The 18,112-nt window shown below is 47.0% G+C and overlaps 1 protein-coding gene across 3 annotated transcripts in view; it reads right to left on the minus strand.

Moving 5' to 3' along the window:
* LOC142559728 (uncharacterized) overlaps positions 1–18,112 on the minus strand; it is a 370,616-nt gene that overhangs the window by 309,172 nt on the left and 43,332 nt on the right. For all 3 annotated transcript variants that reach the window (XM_075671318.1, XM_075671316.1, XM_075671317.1), the window contains exons 5-6: positions 7,275–7,348; positions 6,702–6,772 (exon numbers count right to left, since the gene is read on the minus strand). In XM_075671318.1, coding sequence (XP_075527433.1) covers positions 6,702–6,772; positions 7,275–7,348 — 145 coding nt within the window. The remainder of the gene's footprint in view (positions 1–6,701; positions 6,773–7,274; positions 7,349–18,112) is intronic.

The following is an 18,112-nucleotide window of genomic DNA, read 5'->3' on the forward strand; positions in this document are numbered from 1 at the left end:
GCTGTGCTCTGCGAGCTTCAAAGCCATTCGCGAGGATTACAAAGGCGGAGTCGGTGCCATTGGTGATAGCGACGAATCCTTTCAATGAAAAACACGGCACCGCACGGCAGGAAGCTTAATAGCGAACATAGAAGCAGCTAGGCGCAACGTTGCCGCGGTGTGGTTAAGGCTTCCAGCGGATCTGCGTGCGAGAGTGCTGGTTCGAGGCGGCGAGATAATCAAAATAGCGGCGGTGGCGGCTTTGATTAATGCGATTTCAGACCTGCAGTCAGGGCAATATACACTGACTATATGGAGTACGTGGTGGTGCCGCAAAGCCGTGCAAATTATCGGGCATGTCCGAAAAATCGGGCGTCTAGAAAATTGGTCGTTAACTACTCTGGCAATACAGCGTGCCGATGACACGGCGTCAGTGACGATTTGTTGCGATTCCTCTGTTACTGAAGCCAGCATTAATACGACTTTCGTTCCCTTTCAATAAAGTTACAGCTAATTTTCCTTGATAGAATCACAAATTCCCTGAGTTTTCCCTGAGTTTTTCCAGACTCTTCAAATTCCCTGAGAATTCCCGGTTTTCCCGGTTGGTAGACACCCTGTGTTTCCTTTTGAACTCTGGGCCTCTTTTTGGAGTTCTGGCAGCCCGCTGGAAGCCAGCTAGTTCCGGTCCTGATAGGAAGTCAAGTGGCCTGGGATCCCAAGACAAGGCAAACCTGCCCGAAGTTTGCAAACTCGAACGCCAGGACAGCTGGCCAAACGTAAACATGCTACCAGCATGGCAGCGCCCAGCGAGGCCAGCACGCGCACGGTGTCAGCTCATTTATGCGTTGTCAGCTTGAAAATATATAGTTGCATTCAGGGATACGATTACTTTCGCGCGGCTCGGCACAGGACGTGCACTAGGCAAACCTCACTTTGTGGAGCGCCACAGATGGCCTCCGACGCGTCCGGTGACAAGACGCGAAATTGTCCGTGATTGTATCCTCGAAAGCGATAGCTCTAGGATCCCTGCTTGCAGCGATCACGTCACCCACCAGCGACATTGATGAGTTGGCATTGAGTCATCACTTCACAAGACAAGAAAAAAGCCGGATATCGGTTACGTCTTATACGCAGAAAATTTTGTGCCGATCTGCTTGGGCTTCGATTTCAGGAAGTTTGTCGTGGCTGATGGTGCTTCTCATTTTGACCCTGAGGAACTGGGGATGCGGCTGGCACATGAAAATGCACTCCACCTGTGACCAGCAAAAAGTTTTACATGAAAAACAACATTGGTCATGATCATGAGAGCAATAAGCCAATGTACGTGTGTCTAATGTACGTGTGCCTATTACTCAACCAGTGCATTTTTACATCAACAGCCTGCAGTTCGGACACATATCGGTTTCGAGCTGTCACCCAAGCATACGAGAAAGAGACTGAGTGAACACGGGCTAACTGCAACACTCTAAAAACAATTGCACCCTTTGGGGTACAAATTTGCCAGAGAACAATAATCGTAATTTGTCTTGCCCGCATTTCCTTTCTTTAACACTGCGAGCCCTGTACTTCTAAGTTAGGAACGGCATGCGCGTTATCAGCATGACAGAGCATTCCCAACAGGAAAGTAACAAGCGCAGCATTTTCAAGAAAGGAAACGCAAGCAAGACAGGTGACGATTATTGTTCCGTGGCAAATATACACCCCAAAGGGTGCAACTGTTTTTAGAGTGAACGCCTTCGCCAACTGCAGAAAAAGGAGATAGAGTCGAAACCCGACTATATCGAACCCGTTTACACCGAATTATTCTATATACCGAACAATTTCTGGACATGGTTTAGTTACAATGAGCATATATAGCAAAAATTACGCTTGCATCGAACAAAAATAGCAGCGACTCCTGATATATAGAACGTCAAGCGGCGGAAAATGCCCCCAGAAGTTGGCTTTCCCTTGTGGTGGTGGGGAAACGCGGCGGCGCAGCTCCATCCGACCACTCTCCCTACTGTGTCCGCAGTCTTTCGAATGAGCCGTCGACACTCCCCCTGCAAAAAATGATCCTGGCCCGCCTGCAGCGCTTGCTCAGACAGCCAATCGGAGGCTCTTGTGCCCTCATCGCTCAAGATGGCAAAAGTGTGAGTTGTCTCGTTGCTCTTCTGGTTCATTGTGTGTGCGCCTTGTAGGCCTTCTCCCACAGTATTGCCGTGATGAAGTGGCAGAATTTGCCTTTCGATGTGAAGCTCGAAATCATAAATCGGGTCGAACGCGGTGAGAAGTCTGATGTCCCCGTAGCGTGCAAGATTCCGAGGAGCACTCTCAGGACGATCTTAAAGAATAAGGGGGAGATTAGGGTTAAAGCGGCCCAGCTCGCGACCCGGTGCCCGTGGTGCCCAACGCGTACGTGCGGGCGTGTACGAGTGGTTCATCCGAAATTGCTTCAGCCGTGCCGGCTTCCGCATGCTCGGTGATGACTAAATTCTGATTAATGCGATGAAGACTTTGCCGGTGTTGCCGAAGTTTGGAGCAAGCTGTCAGAATTTCCGGAAGCTGTTGACGAATCAACGGTGGACGAGTTTGTGAGTGAAAATGATGGTGTGGTGACCACGGGAGAGCCCGAAAATGAAGACTACATTGCCGACATCGTACCGAGCACAAGTGAAACTGGGCACAATAAGGAAAGCAATGACGGTCCTTTGCCCACGTCCTGCGAAATGACTGGTGCGCTCGCACAAGTCCGGTGCTTCTGCGCGAATTTGGAAGGTTGCAGCCTCAGCTGCTCCGACTCCTTAGACAATGTGGAGAAGTGCGTGTGCTGCAGGCAGCAAAATTACCCAAGCAGAAGAATATACAGGACTATTTCATGCGAAGCTAAGCTAGTTTCATGAATAAAGTGATTTTATAAATGGCATGTGCTTTTATGACATCCAATTATTTAGCAGGTTTATATCGAATTATGCTCTATATCGAACTGATAGGCGCTATCTTGCGAGTTGGATATAGCCGAGTTCGACTGTATCTCTGCAGATATGTGAAAGGGAACACCACCAGAGAAAGACAAAACGAAAATTTACCGCAATACATACGTGTGAATGAGCATCTACAACTTGTGTGGAACACGATGCAGATGACATGCACGCATGAGAGCGCAGCGCGCTGACCAGCACCGCGAAGAAGCCTTGGGGACACACATACACACACAAAAGCTTCAAACTGTTCAACACGGCTCGTATCACACCGCTTCGCAATGTGGAATGGTGCGTTAGCACCTAAAAAGATAATGCTAGAAGTAAGGAAATCCGAAGATGACCGTAGACAGTTGGCTGAGCAAGGCAAATTTAAGTCCTCAAGCGACCGCGTTGCAATCCGTGAAGTCCCCGCAGCGACGGTGGCGAGCGCCCATAGCCTCTTTTAGTCGTCTGCTAGCCATAGAACTTCTAGAGAAGTTCTCTGGCCAGAGAATATTGTCCTGCCAGAGAAAATCGTCCTGGCAGGTTCTGGCAGCCAGCGGGTAGCCAGAACCATCCAGACTGAGAAAATGAAAGCCCGGCAGAAGTGCGCGGCGCGGTGGGCGGAGCAACCCGAAAAAAAAACAGACATTCTGGCTGGCTCTGGCAGCCCGAGAACGAGGCATCACAAGAACGTGATCTTTTTGGGTGAAGACAACTGGTCAATAACCAGTTTGTCCCATTCTCCGTATTGTTTTTGTTTTTTTTCATTATGAATGCGCTATGCGCATATTTGCACCATAATGTGGATGTTGCGTTGCCACATTGGCGTATTCGAAGGGACAAAATTGAACATCGTTATGCGAACGCTTCTGGAGGTGTTAGACAATACCTTCGCTATGCAGATGAATTAATGAACTTTATCCAAAAGGGATGGTTCTACAGCCTATTCTGGGGTGCAGGAAGATGGTTAGGGTGTAGAAAAGAGGGGCAGGGGTGAAACTTACCACCATCGCCAAATACGAAAGGTCCCTCCCCGCCCTTGAATGCCTAGTTAAACACAAATCGTCACCCATGGGGACATATGATTGCCTTTTGCAATGATTCAATCATTTTTCTTTTTTTTTTTTCCAATTCTTTACATTGCGAAGCATTTATTTGCCTAGTTAAAGCTAAGGTCAACTGCAAGGCCATCCAAGCTCACACATTTTGTCACCGATGTATGCGCTCTCCCATGCGCCCACTCGCATGCCACTACTGGCTTGGCACCTCCTCTCCCTGCTCCACTCGCCGGTACAGGTGTGCGCGCCACAAATGGACATGGCATAGTTGCGCTAGCTGCACTTTGTTGCATGTAGGCCTCTACTTGCAGATACAACAATGAGCCCTCAAAAGTATCAAGCAGAAGTGGACCATAAGAGTGCAAAAGTTTGTGGGAATCCTAGTGTCCCATGACAGTCACACATGTGGCAAATGTCGCGTCGGGTGCGACTGCAAGCAAGTTTGGGGAAAGGGGTAGCCTTCCTTTAGCAGGTGGTGCACTGCAATCACAAGTGCTATCAGCGCCACCAGCCATGTCACACAAAATCCCTCCAACACTGCCCGAGCCTCTTTGGTCACCAGCAAATGGCGAGCGCGAAAGGCTCTGCCACCATTCCAGTTTTCTCGCATGTGGTTAGTCAACCACATTCCACCGCGGTTGCCTGAATGCCACCTGGTAAGCCGGAAGCCTCTTTTTATCTAGTGTAATATTCTATTCGAGGGAACCCTTAGTGATGTCAACTATAGCCAGCTGGCCTGCTCAAAGTGTTAGTTGCAGCCATAATAAATGCTCGAGTGTACTTGAGCTTGTAATGGACAGCAGTTGATGGGCAGGCGTGCGTCAACCACGGCATGCAGAGGCCTAGAGCTGTTGGCACTCCTTTATTCCTTTTTGGCACCCAACGTGCACGGGGCAATTGCTCTCATGGAAAACGGGACAACAACAATATGTTCGGCACGAGAACGACTTCGTACGGACCAGCGTCATTGGGCAGCGTCTTTGGGCTTCACCCAAAGGCGTGACTGATAGCTATGTTGGGTGTGTGCTTTCTTGAGTGTGAGGTAATGCTGCACCAGTGCCGCCAAACTGATGTGGACGCCTAGATTTGCAGCTAGATTTTCTTCAAAGAAATCTATGGCATGTGGGCCACACAGGGAGCGTGATGCCTTGACCAAGAGCAAGCCCAAAGCAAGCGAGTCCACTAGCCAAATTTTCCAAATTTTCTGGTACATACCGTATTTACTCGAAAGTAGGCGGGCCCCGATTCTAAGCTGACCCCCAAATGTCCGAAGCAAAAAAATAATAATAAAATAAATGAAAAAATTAAAAATAAAATAATAATAATAATAAAACTTATCTCAAGCGTAGGCCGAACAAAAAAAGTGAGGACAGCCTTCACAAAATGAAAGCAGCATTTATTTGACGTAGTAGTTCTGCGGAAACCCGCAAGGTGGAGAGAATGAATGAATAAAGAGAAATCAGACATCGGTGGATGTCTGATTTTCCTTTATTCACAGCATCTATTTAATATGAACATGCCGAGCTTACTCTACATTAACATTGATGCTAGCCTCATTGCTATAGCCCAGACCACACAGACGCTTACGTACGAGCACCTATGCATGTGCAGACAGTGTGGCATGGCTCGCACGCATTGAAACGGGGCGCAATCTCGATGAACAGCTCCTCGCTGTTATCGCGTGCTTATTTTCCTTATCACTGTCATCTCCTCGTTGTGGCACACGCAAAAAGCGTCCTCCGTCGCCCCCTCCTAAGATGGACATTTTTCTCATCAATGCTGAAGTCCTGCCTAGCTAGAACATTTGACGATGCCTCTGTGGCTAGCACAACTTCTTGTTTGAAAGTGGCAACTATAGTGGCATCGCCTGTTTGGTGCCATAACGGTAACACTACGCTATAGGCCACACTGTACGCTGATACGACACAGGTCAAAATAGCGACGTCACTTGTGTACCACAGTTGGCTATTGGCGCGGCTATTAGCAGCTGCGATACTGACTTTTCTAGATGGCACTAGCTATGCACCACATTTATCATTTGAAATTACAACCTGGCACATTGTTTAAATTTGCGAATCTAAGCTGACCTCACAATTTGGCTTATGATTTCAAAAAAAGAAAAAGACGGTCAGCCTAGATTCGAATAAATATGGTATGTAAATAGTCTCTTCTGTCTGTATCTTCAGATCTGGGAGCTAGGCGCCGAAAACGCTGGCTAAGAAGGCAGCGGGGTGCAGTCCTAGCAGTCCACCTCAGCTACGTGCTGAGCAGCGATTTGCGGTGGCTTGTTGAAAGCCTTTATGGGCTTGATTTTGTTGGCAGTGGTTACCATCACAGACACGGTCAGGCTTATGACTCTTTAGAGCTGCCGGTCGCATGTTGGAAGACGACCATGCCATGACATTTAGTGGATGCAAACATATTCACTAGTTTCAATATACTCGCCCGAGCTGGGAAATCTCATTCAAAATAGAAAGCTTATTTTGTTCAGATGGGATCAAAATTTTGCATTTGAAATGCAAAATTTTACACAGAAATCTTGGGGGACCATTTAGCATAAGTAAGAGCTTGATGAGGGTCAGTTGGTTCATACTGTTCATATAGTTCATGCCCGTCAGTCCTTGTCTTTTTTGCGCTCTTTAACCTCAGTTCTGACCCTTTAGCACTTTGCTCGCAGAACTGTGGAACTGATAAGCGGCATTCATGGGCCACGCCTCACCTTTGTTCTCCACGGACAGCTCGAGGTGAAGCTGGGCCTTCCGCAGTGCAACGCGATACAGGAGCTGAAACCTGCACGGATGCAGTGCATGAGTGGACGCGACAAGCGGCTTCCACCTTGCCATGTGAAGGCTCTTGAATGAGCTCCTCTGCACCCCTTTTCATCACAAATACAATATGAGAAAACATGCGTTTCAGTGCCAAGAGCAGTTTTTAATATGAGCTGATCAAGTCCATTCGCCAAACTCTGGTTCATGCAGATGCCTCCATACCAACTCAATTACGACGAATAGCAGTACTATATTTGTTAATAGCAGGTATGCCGAGCTAATCGCAACACATTCCAAAGTTAGCAGCACATTACACAAGTGATCTTAGATGCACAAGAAGGCCCAGGCCTTTTCAGACCCCAGGCCCGTCAAGTTGGACAAGCTTAGCAAGTCACAAGTTCGTATGAAAAATCCCTGTGTCCGCAAATACATAAGTGAGCCTGCAGAATAGTCAGCTTGTACCGATTTCTACCATTTACTGGGCAAGCCAGTGATCTACTGGCCACAGTGAAGTAAATGCATACCCATGGTTCCAAATGGAGCGTGTGTAGTCATTGTCCTGCAGGCTCAAGATGACCGCCTTGTCACCATTTGCTTCCTGGTGGAAGGAGAGAACAAAAGAGCCTTGAAGCTGAGAACAGATCCAGTTCACCAGGGGCTGCAACATGCCTCGCACTCACTGACTTCATAAGTATCTCGAGAATGCACTTCCGTCAGCTAAAGCAGAAATAATACCCATTACGTAACCAACTTTGACAACCACTTTCAGCAGTGCACACAAAAGAGGAAAGCAACACGCACAGGGCAGATACAATGCCATGGATTTCTAGATTTCTTAGCTTAAATGTTCTACACATTTGCTTTCCAGTAATGCAAAGGTAATTTATGGTGGCTGAAATCAAAATATTCTGTCACGTCAGCAGTTCCATGTATCGGTCATCGCTGCAGTGCTTTCTCATGTCTGGGAGTGTTTCTTTGCTCCATTTCCTAGCACAAAAATTTTCCCCTATTTCCTATGCTTAAAGGGCCCCTCACCAGACCACACAGTGAACTTCGGTTAACCACGGCCGCTCGATGCAAAGCAAGGTGCGGCCAGCTACGCCGCGCCGCGGACAATAGGCAGGCGTGTCTCGACCGAGTTTACAGTTGCGACCGCTTTTCTTGGTGAGGGTGCCACTGCTCGGGGATGCTTTTGCAACTTCGCGCCGAGGCTAAGCGGGCGTTTGGTTCTCACTTCAGAACGTGTTTGCCTCGTGCTCTATGCACTAATCTCGTGCTTTTTCACGTATGTGTGTGTGAGCAAGTCGGTTCGCGGCAGAATGTGTTTGCATCGTGCGATATGCATTAATCTCATGCTTTTTTTCACGCGTGTGTGTGAGCAAGTCGGTTCGCGTCATAATGTGTTTGCCTCATGCGATATGCATTAATCTCGTGCTTTTTCGCGTGCGTGTGTGTGAGCAAGTTTGCCTGTGCTTGCTGTGCTTTGTTAAGGCTCTTCGGTGTGCGTGTGTGCCGTAGCCAGCCTTGTTCATGTGGCGTGATGCCGCGCAACGGTTGCGTGCCACTCTGCGACACAAATGCCAAGAAGGACCTGACTGTGAAATATCACGAGTTCCCCTGCGACTTGGAGCGTCGAGAAACGTGGCTAAAAAATATCTCTCGCCAAGGAGTGTTGGGAAAAGGAAGCAAGTGGAAACCGAGTGATAAATCTCTGGTATGTTCCCTGCACTTTACAGAAAGTGACTATAAAAAGAACACGAAACTTAGGCTCCTGCTTCCGAATGCGGTACCGACCGTGTTTTGCAAATATCCACAGTACCTGCAAAAAGAGAATGTGCAGCCCAAAAAACGCCATCGAAGAAGCTTTACTGATCACACAGTAGTTGAGGCAAGCGATAATAGTGGCAGCTCAGGAGAAAGCCCCAACATCGAAAGTCCCTTGCAGTTTCTCAGCGACCAGCTGGAAGCTCTAGTTCCAGAGACTGCCTTAGATTCATGCTCTGAACGTAGTTTTTCTGTTGACCAGGCCTGCCAAACTACATTAGATATTGTGGACGTCCAAGAACAGTCAAAGAAAGCAGTCAAGAGATTGAAAAAAAAAAGTCGCCCGTCAAGGAGAAGAAGTGAAAAATTGCAGTCCGAACGGGACGAAATTAAAAACCGCCTCTTAGTTTATGAAAACAACAATGAAATTCAGTCCTTTGTTCAGGTATTACAAAGAGCGGAAAAAGGAGACAAAGCTGCTGTTTTTATCAGCAACCAAGTGGCCACTTCAAGGAAAAAAAAAAAACCTGCCTACAATGAAAAAATCCTGCGGGAATGTGTTTTATCGAAAGCATGCTCAAATAAAAGGTATGAGCATGTTCGAAGCAGATGCCTTTTGAAGCTTCGTTAAAAGGGGCGCACTCCTTAGATAACCTCTAGCATCGCTCAATATGCTCCGTTTCCATGAGAAACAATCTACTGATGATTATTTGCAATGATAAGCGTTTTTATTTCATCTAAGTTAGTTTGCATTACTTGGGAAACTCTGTACAAGTTCTCCCTATGTAAAGTTCTTACTTTGCGTACATGTTCACGAGAAGTGTATAAAAGTACTGATAGATTGCTTCAAGCAGGACCTCTCGATGGAAGTGCATCACCCAATCGTGCATCGTACAGGCAACCGTCACAGACAGCGTTCAGGCGTATTCTACAACAGATTTCCACCCCTGTGACAATCTGTTGGCGTTTGTGGCGTAATCAGCACTTACAATGACGACTTAAAACAGTTTGTCTGCAATGTCCAAATATAAAACGCATTATTTACGCCTTGACTGGAGTGGAGATCGTGCGTGCCGACGCAGCTGTGAAGGCGCTTTCTATCAGCAGCCATCCCCGAGCAGTGGTGTCGCAGCAGGTGAACGGAGAACTAGGCCCGAGACGCCGTTCAGGCACGACGCAGCGGGCCGCACCATGTGCTTTTGGATTGAGCGGCCGTGGCTATACACTGGAAGTTGTTACGTGTCCGCCAGGGAGCATTCTGCTACAAAAATTATTCAAATCGGTTCATTAATAGCTGAGAAAGAAATATTTGTGTGCCGCAAACTTATGATTTCAGGAGGCAAGCTTCACTGCAAACAGACGCTCTCTCCACTAGCCCTGTATAGCCTCCACAAGCGAAATTCCTTCCCTGAATTCTCCCATACCGGACCTCGAGGATTGCGTGATGCATACATCACGGGCCCCGCCTTCATTTTTTTTTTCCTAACCTTTTTGCAGCACGGAGCACTTCCGCTGACGGTGTCGCGAGCAAGCTGTTAGGATTGCGTCGTTTCGGGCAGCGCACGATTTTGCGCGCTGTGCATGAGGACAACTGACTAGCGGTATAAGTCGGTGCAACCCGAATACTGAGGCAGACACAAGCGGATCACAGAGCAATATCCCGCGCTGGAACACAGTAGAAAATGACATTGTTTTGGTGTCTGCATGCACGACTGCACGACATGGGAACAAGCAGACGAAACAGTAGTACATCTATCTTGCTGTGGTGCGAATTAAAACAAGAACATGCAGACATTTGGTTTGTGTGTTTTATTGTTCTCTAAGCTTTAATTCATCTATTCAAGCAACATATTACACAAATAACAGATGTTGTCTTGAATAACTCTCAAAGCCACATGTCATAACAGGCGACGTCACAGCACAAACACATGTATGTAGGCGCACTAGCAAGTGTATGTTATCCTCCAGCTTTGAGCGCGGTAGCCGCAAGAAGAAAGAAAACGGCGTTCGGTTTGAAATTTCAGATCTTTCTGGGGCGTGGCAATGTAATGCTTTGTAAACATGATCGTTATCGTGCATTAAGTGTTCTGCGCTTGTCAGCTCAAAATGGCCAGACCTTGTGAGGGGCCCTTTAAGATCCCTAGCTCTAAGAAAATTTCTCTGGGTTGGCAGCACTGGTGGCATGGCTCCGAATGCGTGTCACTTCAGCTGGTACTGACTCTGCTTGGATGACGTGCACGAGCAACATGTGGGCTCTTGCGGAGGGTGACCGCCGTTGTTAGGGGCATGGCCAGGGGGGAGGAGGGCTTATGGGCACTGACATAGTAACGAAGGGGGGGGGGGGGGAGGTCGTGCCAGGTAGGGAGGGGGGTTCATATACGTCTGTAGACACCCCTCTTTTCCCTGGCCTGACTGGGCGTGAATGATAGCGGAATGTTTCATGTGCAGTGCGTTCGTGCAGTGCGCTCATGTCCCACCATGGTTTGTGTGTCGTCAGTATGTATACAGTGTTCCATTTATTAGTTTTGCATCATTTGTATTAGTTTTGTACCAGTTTTGCAGTGTTGAATAAAAAGACTGTTTCCTAGTCATAGCTAATCATCTCTTTGTCATTTTGTTGTTGTTGTCATGGTGGCATCCCACAGGGCGGGGTATTGAGCCCTATGCTCTTTAATCTAACTATAGTTAGCCTTGCTGAAATGTTACCCAAGACAATTCACCCAACAATGCACGCTGGTGATATTTGTCTTTGGTTTTCTGCGGTGACTCGTCTTCTTGTGCGTGCAAGAATTCAGTGGGCAGCCAGCCGAACTTGTTCGTATCTACGCAAACAAGGACTTAGTGTGCCCATAGAAATATGCATGTTAATCGCGTTTACAGGGAAACCCATGGCACCATACCCTGTTTCTCCCAATGGCCAGGCTATCAAATACCGGAAGTATCACTGCTTTTTAGGTGTGATTATTGACAGAGACCTTTCGTGGAGCCTACACTGCGTCTAACTGAAGCGGAGACCAATTCTGATTGTACATTAATGAGGTTCCTGAGCAGAAAAACCCGGGGCACATCGATACGGTCCATGCTGCAGCTGTACAGAGCACTGTTTCTGGGCTTTTTACAGTACAGCTTGCCGGTTTTGGCAAACACATGTAAAACAAACATTCATAACCTCGAAAGTTTGCAAGGCCAGGCTCTACGGACATGTCTTGGACTACCACGATGCGCCTCGACTCACGCAACAATCATGATTGCTAGGGTCTACTTGGTTCTAACATACATAACGATTGACAACTTTAGAGCACACATTACCCAGTTACTATATTGCTGCTTTGCCAGTACAAAGACGTCAAGCCACATTTTCCAAACTTGTTGCGACACATCAAGGCTACCTTCCATAGGACTTTACCCAGGAGCAAGACCACTGTTACCCCTCTGGTGCCTACACTCAAACTAATGTACACCTTTTGGGGTGTATATATGCCACTACTTTCTTGTCGAGAATGCTCTGTCACACTGATAACGCACATGCCGTTCGTGACTTGGAAGTACCGGGCTCGCAGCGTTAAAGAAAGGAAATGCGGACAAGATAGATGACGATTATTGTTATGTGGCAAGATATGACCCAAAGGGTGTAATTTTGCATAAGAGTGTACGACAGCCACAAGTACGCCTGAAGATTCCGGGAATTACAAAGAAGACCTGTCAATAAACAGTGTCTCTACGTCAGTTCCTACTGTCATTACTGAACGAGGCATATGAACAAAGAATGCACATTTACACCGATGGATCTGTCTCAGCCACCAGCTCCACAGGCGCTGTTATCATCCCGGCCTTACAAGTTACAATTACCTTCAAAGTGTCCCATATAATGACCTCTACGGCAACAGAACTTGCCACTCTATGTGCTGCTGTTAATTACATCGCACAAGCCAAACCTAGAAAGTGGGTCTTTTTTTGTGACTCCAAGGCAGCCCTTCAGAGTCTGCAGTCAGCCTTACGATGCAAGACCCATGAGCAACTGGTGTTTGAGACCAGAGAGGTTCCCCATCAAGCCATCATAAACGGATATGACATCATCTTCCAACAGCTTCCGGGGCACTGTGGTATTGTTGAAAATAACCTTGCTGATGATGCCGCCCGGTCAGTCCATAAAGCAACCCCAACATTACCCATACCCTTATCAAGGACAGACGCTGCGAGGAGTTGTTTACTTGCTCAAACTAAGACAAACTTTGTGGAGCACCCCGATTTTCTCCAATTGCCGTCTCCACTAACTGGATCTTACATTGAAACTGCATATTCCACCGCACTTATCCCACTGTGATGCAACTTTACTGTGCCGCCTCTGGTTAGGCGGTGGCTTTTACGAAAGCCTACTCATTCCTTATTGGAATGATCAACACACCGATTTGTTACTCATGCAAATGTGAAGAGATGATCGAGCATGTGTTACGTGTTTGTAATCTCCATGATATGGAACGTAACATTCTCTGGAGGGTGTTAAACTGATTAGATAGCAGACCATTTTCGGAGACTAAGATTCCCGAACCATGGCCCCACGCCTTGCAGGCTCACAAAGCGACGCGCCCACTGCTACGTTTCATGAAATTGACTGGCCTCAGTGACCAATTATAGGCATGAAGTTATGGACAACTGCACATATTCGCATTGACCTTCTTCCCTCCCTCTACTTTCTTTTCTTCCATTAAACACATTCCCCTGTCTAGGGCAGCAAACTGAACGTGCGTCTGGTTGATCTTCCTACCTTTCCTTCCTTCTTTCCCTTCTCCTCCACCTTCTCCACCTGTTATTGTTGTTTGACTTCATGTCACAAATACAGTGTCCTGTTTCAGCTGCACAGAATTTTAGAACAAGGTGAATTTCGTGAGGCCATCTCCCAGTATTCTATCAGGTTATGTGCCTGTGACCACTAGAAACTCGGTATCATACAAAATATGGCAGATAATTAAGGATATCTTAAATAATTGCTCAATTAGCAATTATAGAGGAAACATGGCAATTCGGGAATTGAGGAACTAAAGTCATATTAATAACTCAACAAAAACTTCTTCTCTCAACAAAATTGTCTTAGGTGCTAGAGCGTGCAGTATACTTTGCACTGCAGGCGGCCCAGCATGGCAGTACTGAAAGAAATATGAAATAGTGCACCAGTGACATCGATCTGTCTATGCTCTCTATTGTGACTGCAGACTAACAGTAGCACTAGCTTTCACTGACACAGGCTTTATGTGGCCTTCATGGTGACACAGAACGTGCTCTATTCCGTTTCCAATCTTGTGGTGGTACCGCAGTTCGGATGACCACCTTTGCAAATAGCAGGAAATAAAGAAAGGCTTCATGGATCAGAATGAAGAGAACTCGTGATTATCATAGTATTGCCACCCACGCAGCAAGGAAGCCGGTGGAGTTTTCTGATAGGGTGCGGAGACCAGCGTTACTGACACGCTATTTAATTTTCGTTTTGGTTCAGGGCCGGTGACAGCCAAAATACTGCAGGCCGTAATACATATGACGATTTTTAAGAAGTTGTTGGGCAACATATGATGGCTGGGTTTCAATTCTGCAAATGCAATATTGCCTATAAAATTGCTAATTAAAACTTTACCTGTATTGGCTGCCAAGCCCTACAGTCCGACAGCAGATGTGCGAATGCGCCTATCACAAGTTATCAGTGCGGCACCCTCTGTTATTTGTTTCAGAAAATAAAACAGCCTGTATACCTGCTACATCAGCGATCGCTGGGTGAAACATCACACCCTGCCCACTTCCCGGAAATGTTCTATAGACCGTTTTTTCGTAGGCGCCGCCATATTGTGAACGCAGTGGCGCCGCCTATGAGCAGCGCCATACTGGCTTGGGTGAAAGCGGTCTTTTGCATGGCAGGTATACGCTCGGCGGTAGGTTCCGGCGTTTGTTTTCGCGGTCGTCCGGTCTGTTTAGTATGACGTGCGTTTTCTACGTGGTAAACAGTTCTGTGAGACGTGCTGAAGTGGTTTAAGGCATCATGGCATAAATTTCTGCTGGCGTTGAGGTGAACGGAACACGCAGCGCGATGTGTGCGTGCATACTTGAGCCTACAATCAGCCTCGGAGATCAATTGTGTATTTCTGAATGTTTCAATCACTAATGTGACCCTATTGCAGTATTATCCTCTATTTCTAAGCTGCGGTTTACGAGCCATGAAACATATGCGACGATCGTAACAGCGCCGGTACCGTTCTGCTACAATAGGAGCTGTGATGTTATGCTGTGACATGCGTTCAAACTGTTCGCTGCAGGTTACATTGCGTGACTACTTGGTTCCATGGATGAGGTTTCCGCCCCTGAATAAAATAGTTTTGGCAAGTAATAGCAACATACCTTACAGTCTGAATTAAGCTTCTCCAGCAAAGGGACTGTTTACGAATTGCGCGAGCGTCCTAAGCAGTGGTAGGTGCTGGATTACATATATCCTTGTTCTATATACCGCATGGTCCAAGCGTACAGCATCAGCGGTTACAAATTTATAAACGTTGTGCGGAGTGAGTATGCCAGGTCGTATTGCATCGTTAGCCAGTTTTGTCTTGCTTCTTCGAGAAAGAGGATGATAACCGAATTTTTTGTTCGGTTGTGTTCGTTCCGTTCTCTATGACGCACTCACACGTATTACGGAAATGTTGGCATCGCATTCTTTTTATGCGATCCCTCTCATATGTTATGGCTGTATGCAGGCCAAAAAGACAATGCCGAAGCGCACAGCTTATGTATCGTGCTGGTTCATCAACCGCAGTGATCGCTGTGTTGAGCAGCGCCGTCGGCCTCATGCAGGAAGGCTAGCGTAGACATGTGGTAATTTGAAGCCTACTAGACTTTAAATGCGCGAGAACGATGCCGGTGCATCAGAAATTTTTTATAGCGCCTGCCGCTTAAATGTTTCGTGGTTGCCTTAGGTTGGCCGTGCACGAGCATGCGCTCTTATGCATTAGGTTTTGCTCCCTACGCCAAGCGATCAGATAGTGAGCAGATTTACCACTTCATGCTGCTAATACAGAGACACCGGTTTTCTTTGTTGAATTAAAACCGATATAAGCAAAATAGTTCACAGCACATACACACATCGCGACTGATAATGTGCGTACACCGCGGCTGATAAAGCGCCTCACATTTTTGCGCCCCCAAGAGATATTTCTGCCTACTGTAGTTACCGATACAAAAGAATGCTTCCCTGAAGGCCTTATATGAACGGACATGGCGTAAAGTTCACAAAGTACCATCTAAAACATCTCGAAATCGTTCCGCAGCACGCGACAGCAATACTTTCAAGCAGCGATGCGCCGGATCGCCCAAGCCAGAGAGGAGGAAAGGCTCTCCGAGTGCCCTATCCTCCTCGCCCGATGAAACGGTCTATATCCTCACATTCCTAACTGCACCCCCGGGGGAGGGGGGGGGGGTGCCAGAAGACCTAGCTTCAGTGCCTCCCCGCCCCGGCCCAAAATTTTTTTTCATGCTATCATGCAACGCCAACCAAAACAACTCCTGGGGCCAGAAATTATTTTGAATGTTGTCTAGAATGCCTTTTCCACGCTCGAAACATTTCGGCGCAAACATTGCGAAGTTGGGCTGGATTTCGTGGCAATGCTCATACACCTGGAGTCACATAATGCAAGAAGCCCCATCCGAGTGCAAAGTTTCAAGGGCATTTTGATGGCGAGGAGGTTCATCGCAGCATCTCGCTGAGGCCACAGAATCTATGGATCGCATGAATTTCAATTCCGGAACGTTATGTGTATAAAGTTCTGAAACTTTCGATGCAAAAGGTGCATTGACATTTCCAAAGTCGTGCTTTAGATTTTTAATTCCAGAACTTTTTGGGTTTAATATTCTTATAAACATTAAATGCCAAAAGTACATTGATTTTTCTAAAGTCATACATCGAACCATACAACGAGACAAGCCAAATCAACACTATCAGGCAAGTTGACAAAGCACGCAGCGAGGTCCGATGAGACGAAGTGTTGTGGTGGTTCATTTGTGCTGTCGTGTCAAAGAAAAGAATATAAAAAATTTTTTCACCTGCACCAACGCATCCACGTCAAGACACTAAAGACAGCAAAGGTAACTAGGTGTTTGTTTATTTTTCTACTTTGAATTTTATTCGCGAGGACACATTGAGCTTCTTCACTTTTCTTGTTCTCACTTTTCACTTCCTCGCACGCGAGCTTACGCTAACTCTATGGAACACCAGTGAATTCACGAACACACATCTTCACAGATGGGATCCAAGTTTGCAACTCCGTCTTCCACCAGGGTTGCCACGAGTGGAAGCAACACTTCTGTGTCGCCTATGACTCGGCATGGCATTCACGAACTCCTATTCCTTCTGCATCAGAATGGCCGACAGCCCTTTTGATTGCGCACGATACGATTGCGCACCTTCTCTGTGACTGTCCACGTTACAATGTGGAAAGAAAAGTGCTCGTGACCGCGCTCGAAAAACTGGACAATTGCCCCTTCACAGAAGAGAAGGTTCTAGGACACTGGTCCAGACGGGTTTCGGCACTCAAGGCCTTAAGGGCTTTGCTCACGTTCTTAAGGACATGTGAATTGTGCAACCGCCTTTGAATATTGTTGCGTCTAACATCGCGTTACTGTGTGCATTCTTCTTGTTTTTTTTTTCTCTCTTCCTTCTCCTTTTATTCCCTTTACCCCTTTCCCCAGCACAGTGTAGCCAGCCGGTATTTACACTGGCTAACCTCCCTGTCCTTCCTTCCATTTTGTCTCTCTCTCTCTCTTGTTCTCACTACCCACGAGCCGCCAGAGCCAGCCAGAGCGCATGTGTTTTTCTTGTGCTGCCCCGAGCACCGCGCAGCACACTTTGGTGCACATACGTTTTTCTCTGGCCAAGTGGATTTTGGCTTGGCAGAGTTTTGGACGCTTTCTGGCTAGCAGATGAGAAAAAGAAACAATGGTCACACTCCGCTGTCAGAGGGGTCTCGATGGATTGCAATGCGTTCGCTTAAGGGCATTACATTCACTTCAATGTTATCGCAACCTCTCTGGAAAGTCTTTTTGTCTCGCTGGTGTAGGATACCGAGCAGTATGTGTATGGTTCTCTGTGCGCCTCACATTTTCTTTGATATTCTTTCGGTAGCTACATTAGGTGCCCAAAGTAAGCATTTGACTATGGCCAACATGCTTCCTTTGAGTTTTTTTTTTTTTTTTTTTTCATTTTGGTGCCCCCGTCCCACAAAAGAAAAAGAAGACATTGTTGCGACCCAGCAAATTGTTGCATGATGAAAGTTCGATTTTGTTACTTCTTTTGTGGAAAGTAATGGGCCATGGGACTGTTCAGTTGCTGGATCCTCTTATTATATTATTGTGATAGAAATTATATGGACACTCCAGGCGCGTTCCTGCCGTCGCCGTCATGTTCAGTATAAGTCCAAGGGCGCTAACATTGTCACTGCGCGCCATATGCTGTATGTGCCAGTGAAAGCTTGGGGAGGGGGGTGATGGGTGAACCGACGATCGTGGCTCAGCCTTGTGTGCACAAGGGAGAAAAGCGGGAGGAAGCATGCCACCTTCCGTCGCACACGGT

The sequence above is a fragment of the Dermacentor variabilis genome, chromosome 10 (genome assembly GCF_050947875.1).
Source record: "Dermacentor variabilis isolate Ectoservices chromosome 10, ASM5094787v1, whole genome shotgun sequence".
In the NCBI taxonomy this organism is placed as follows: domain Eukaryota; kingdom Metazoa; phylum Arthropoda; class Arachnida; order Ixodida; family Ixodidae; genus Dermacentor; species Dermacentor variabilis.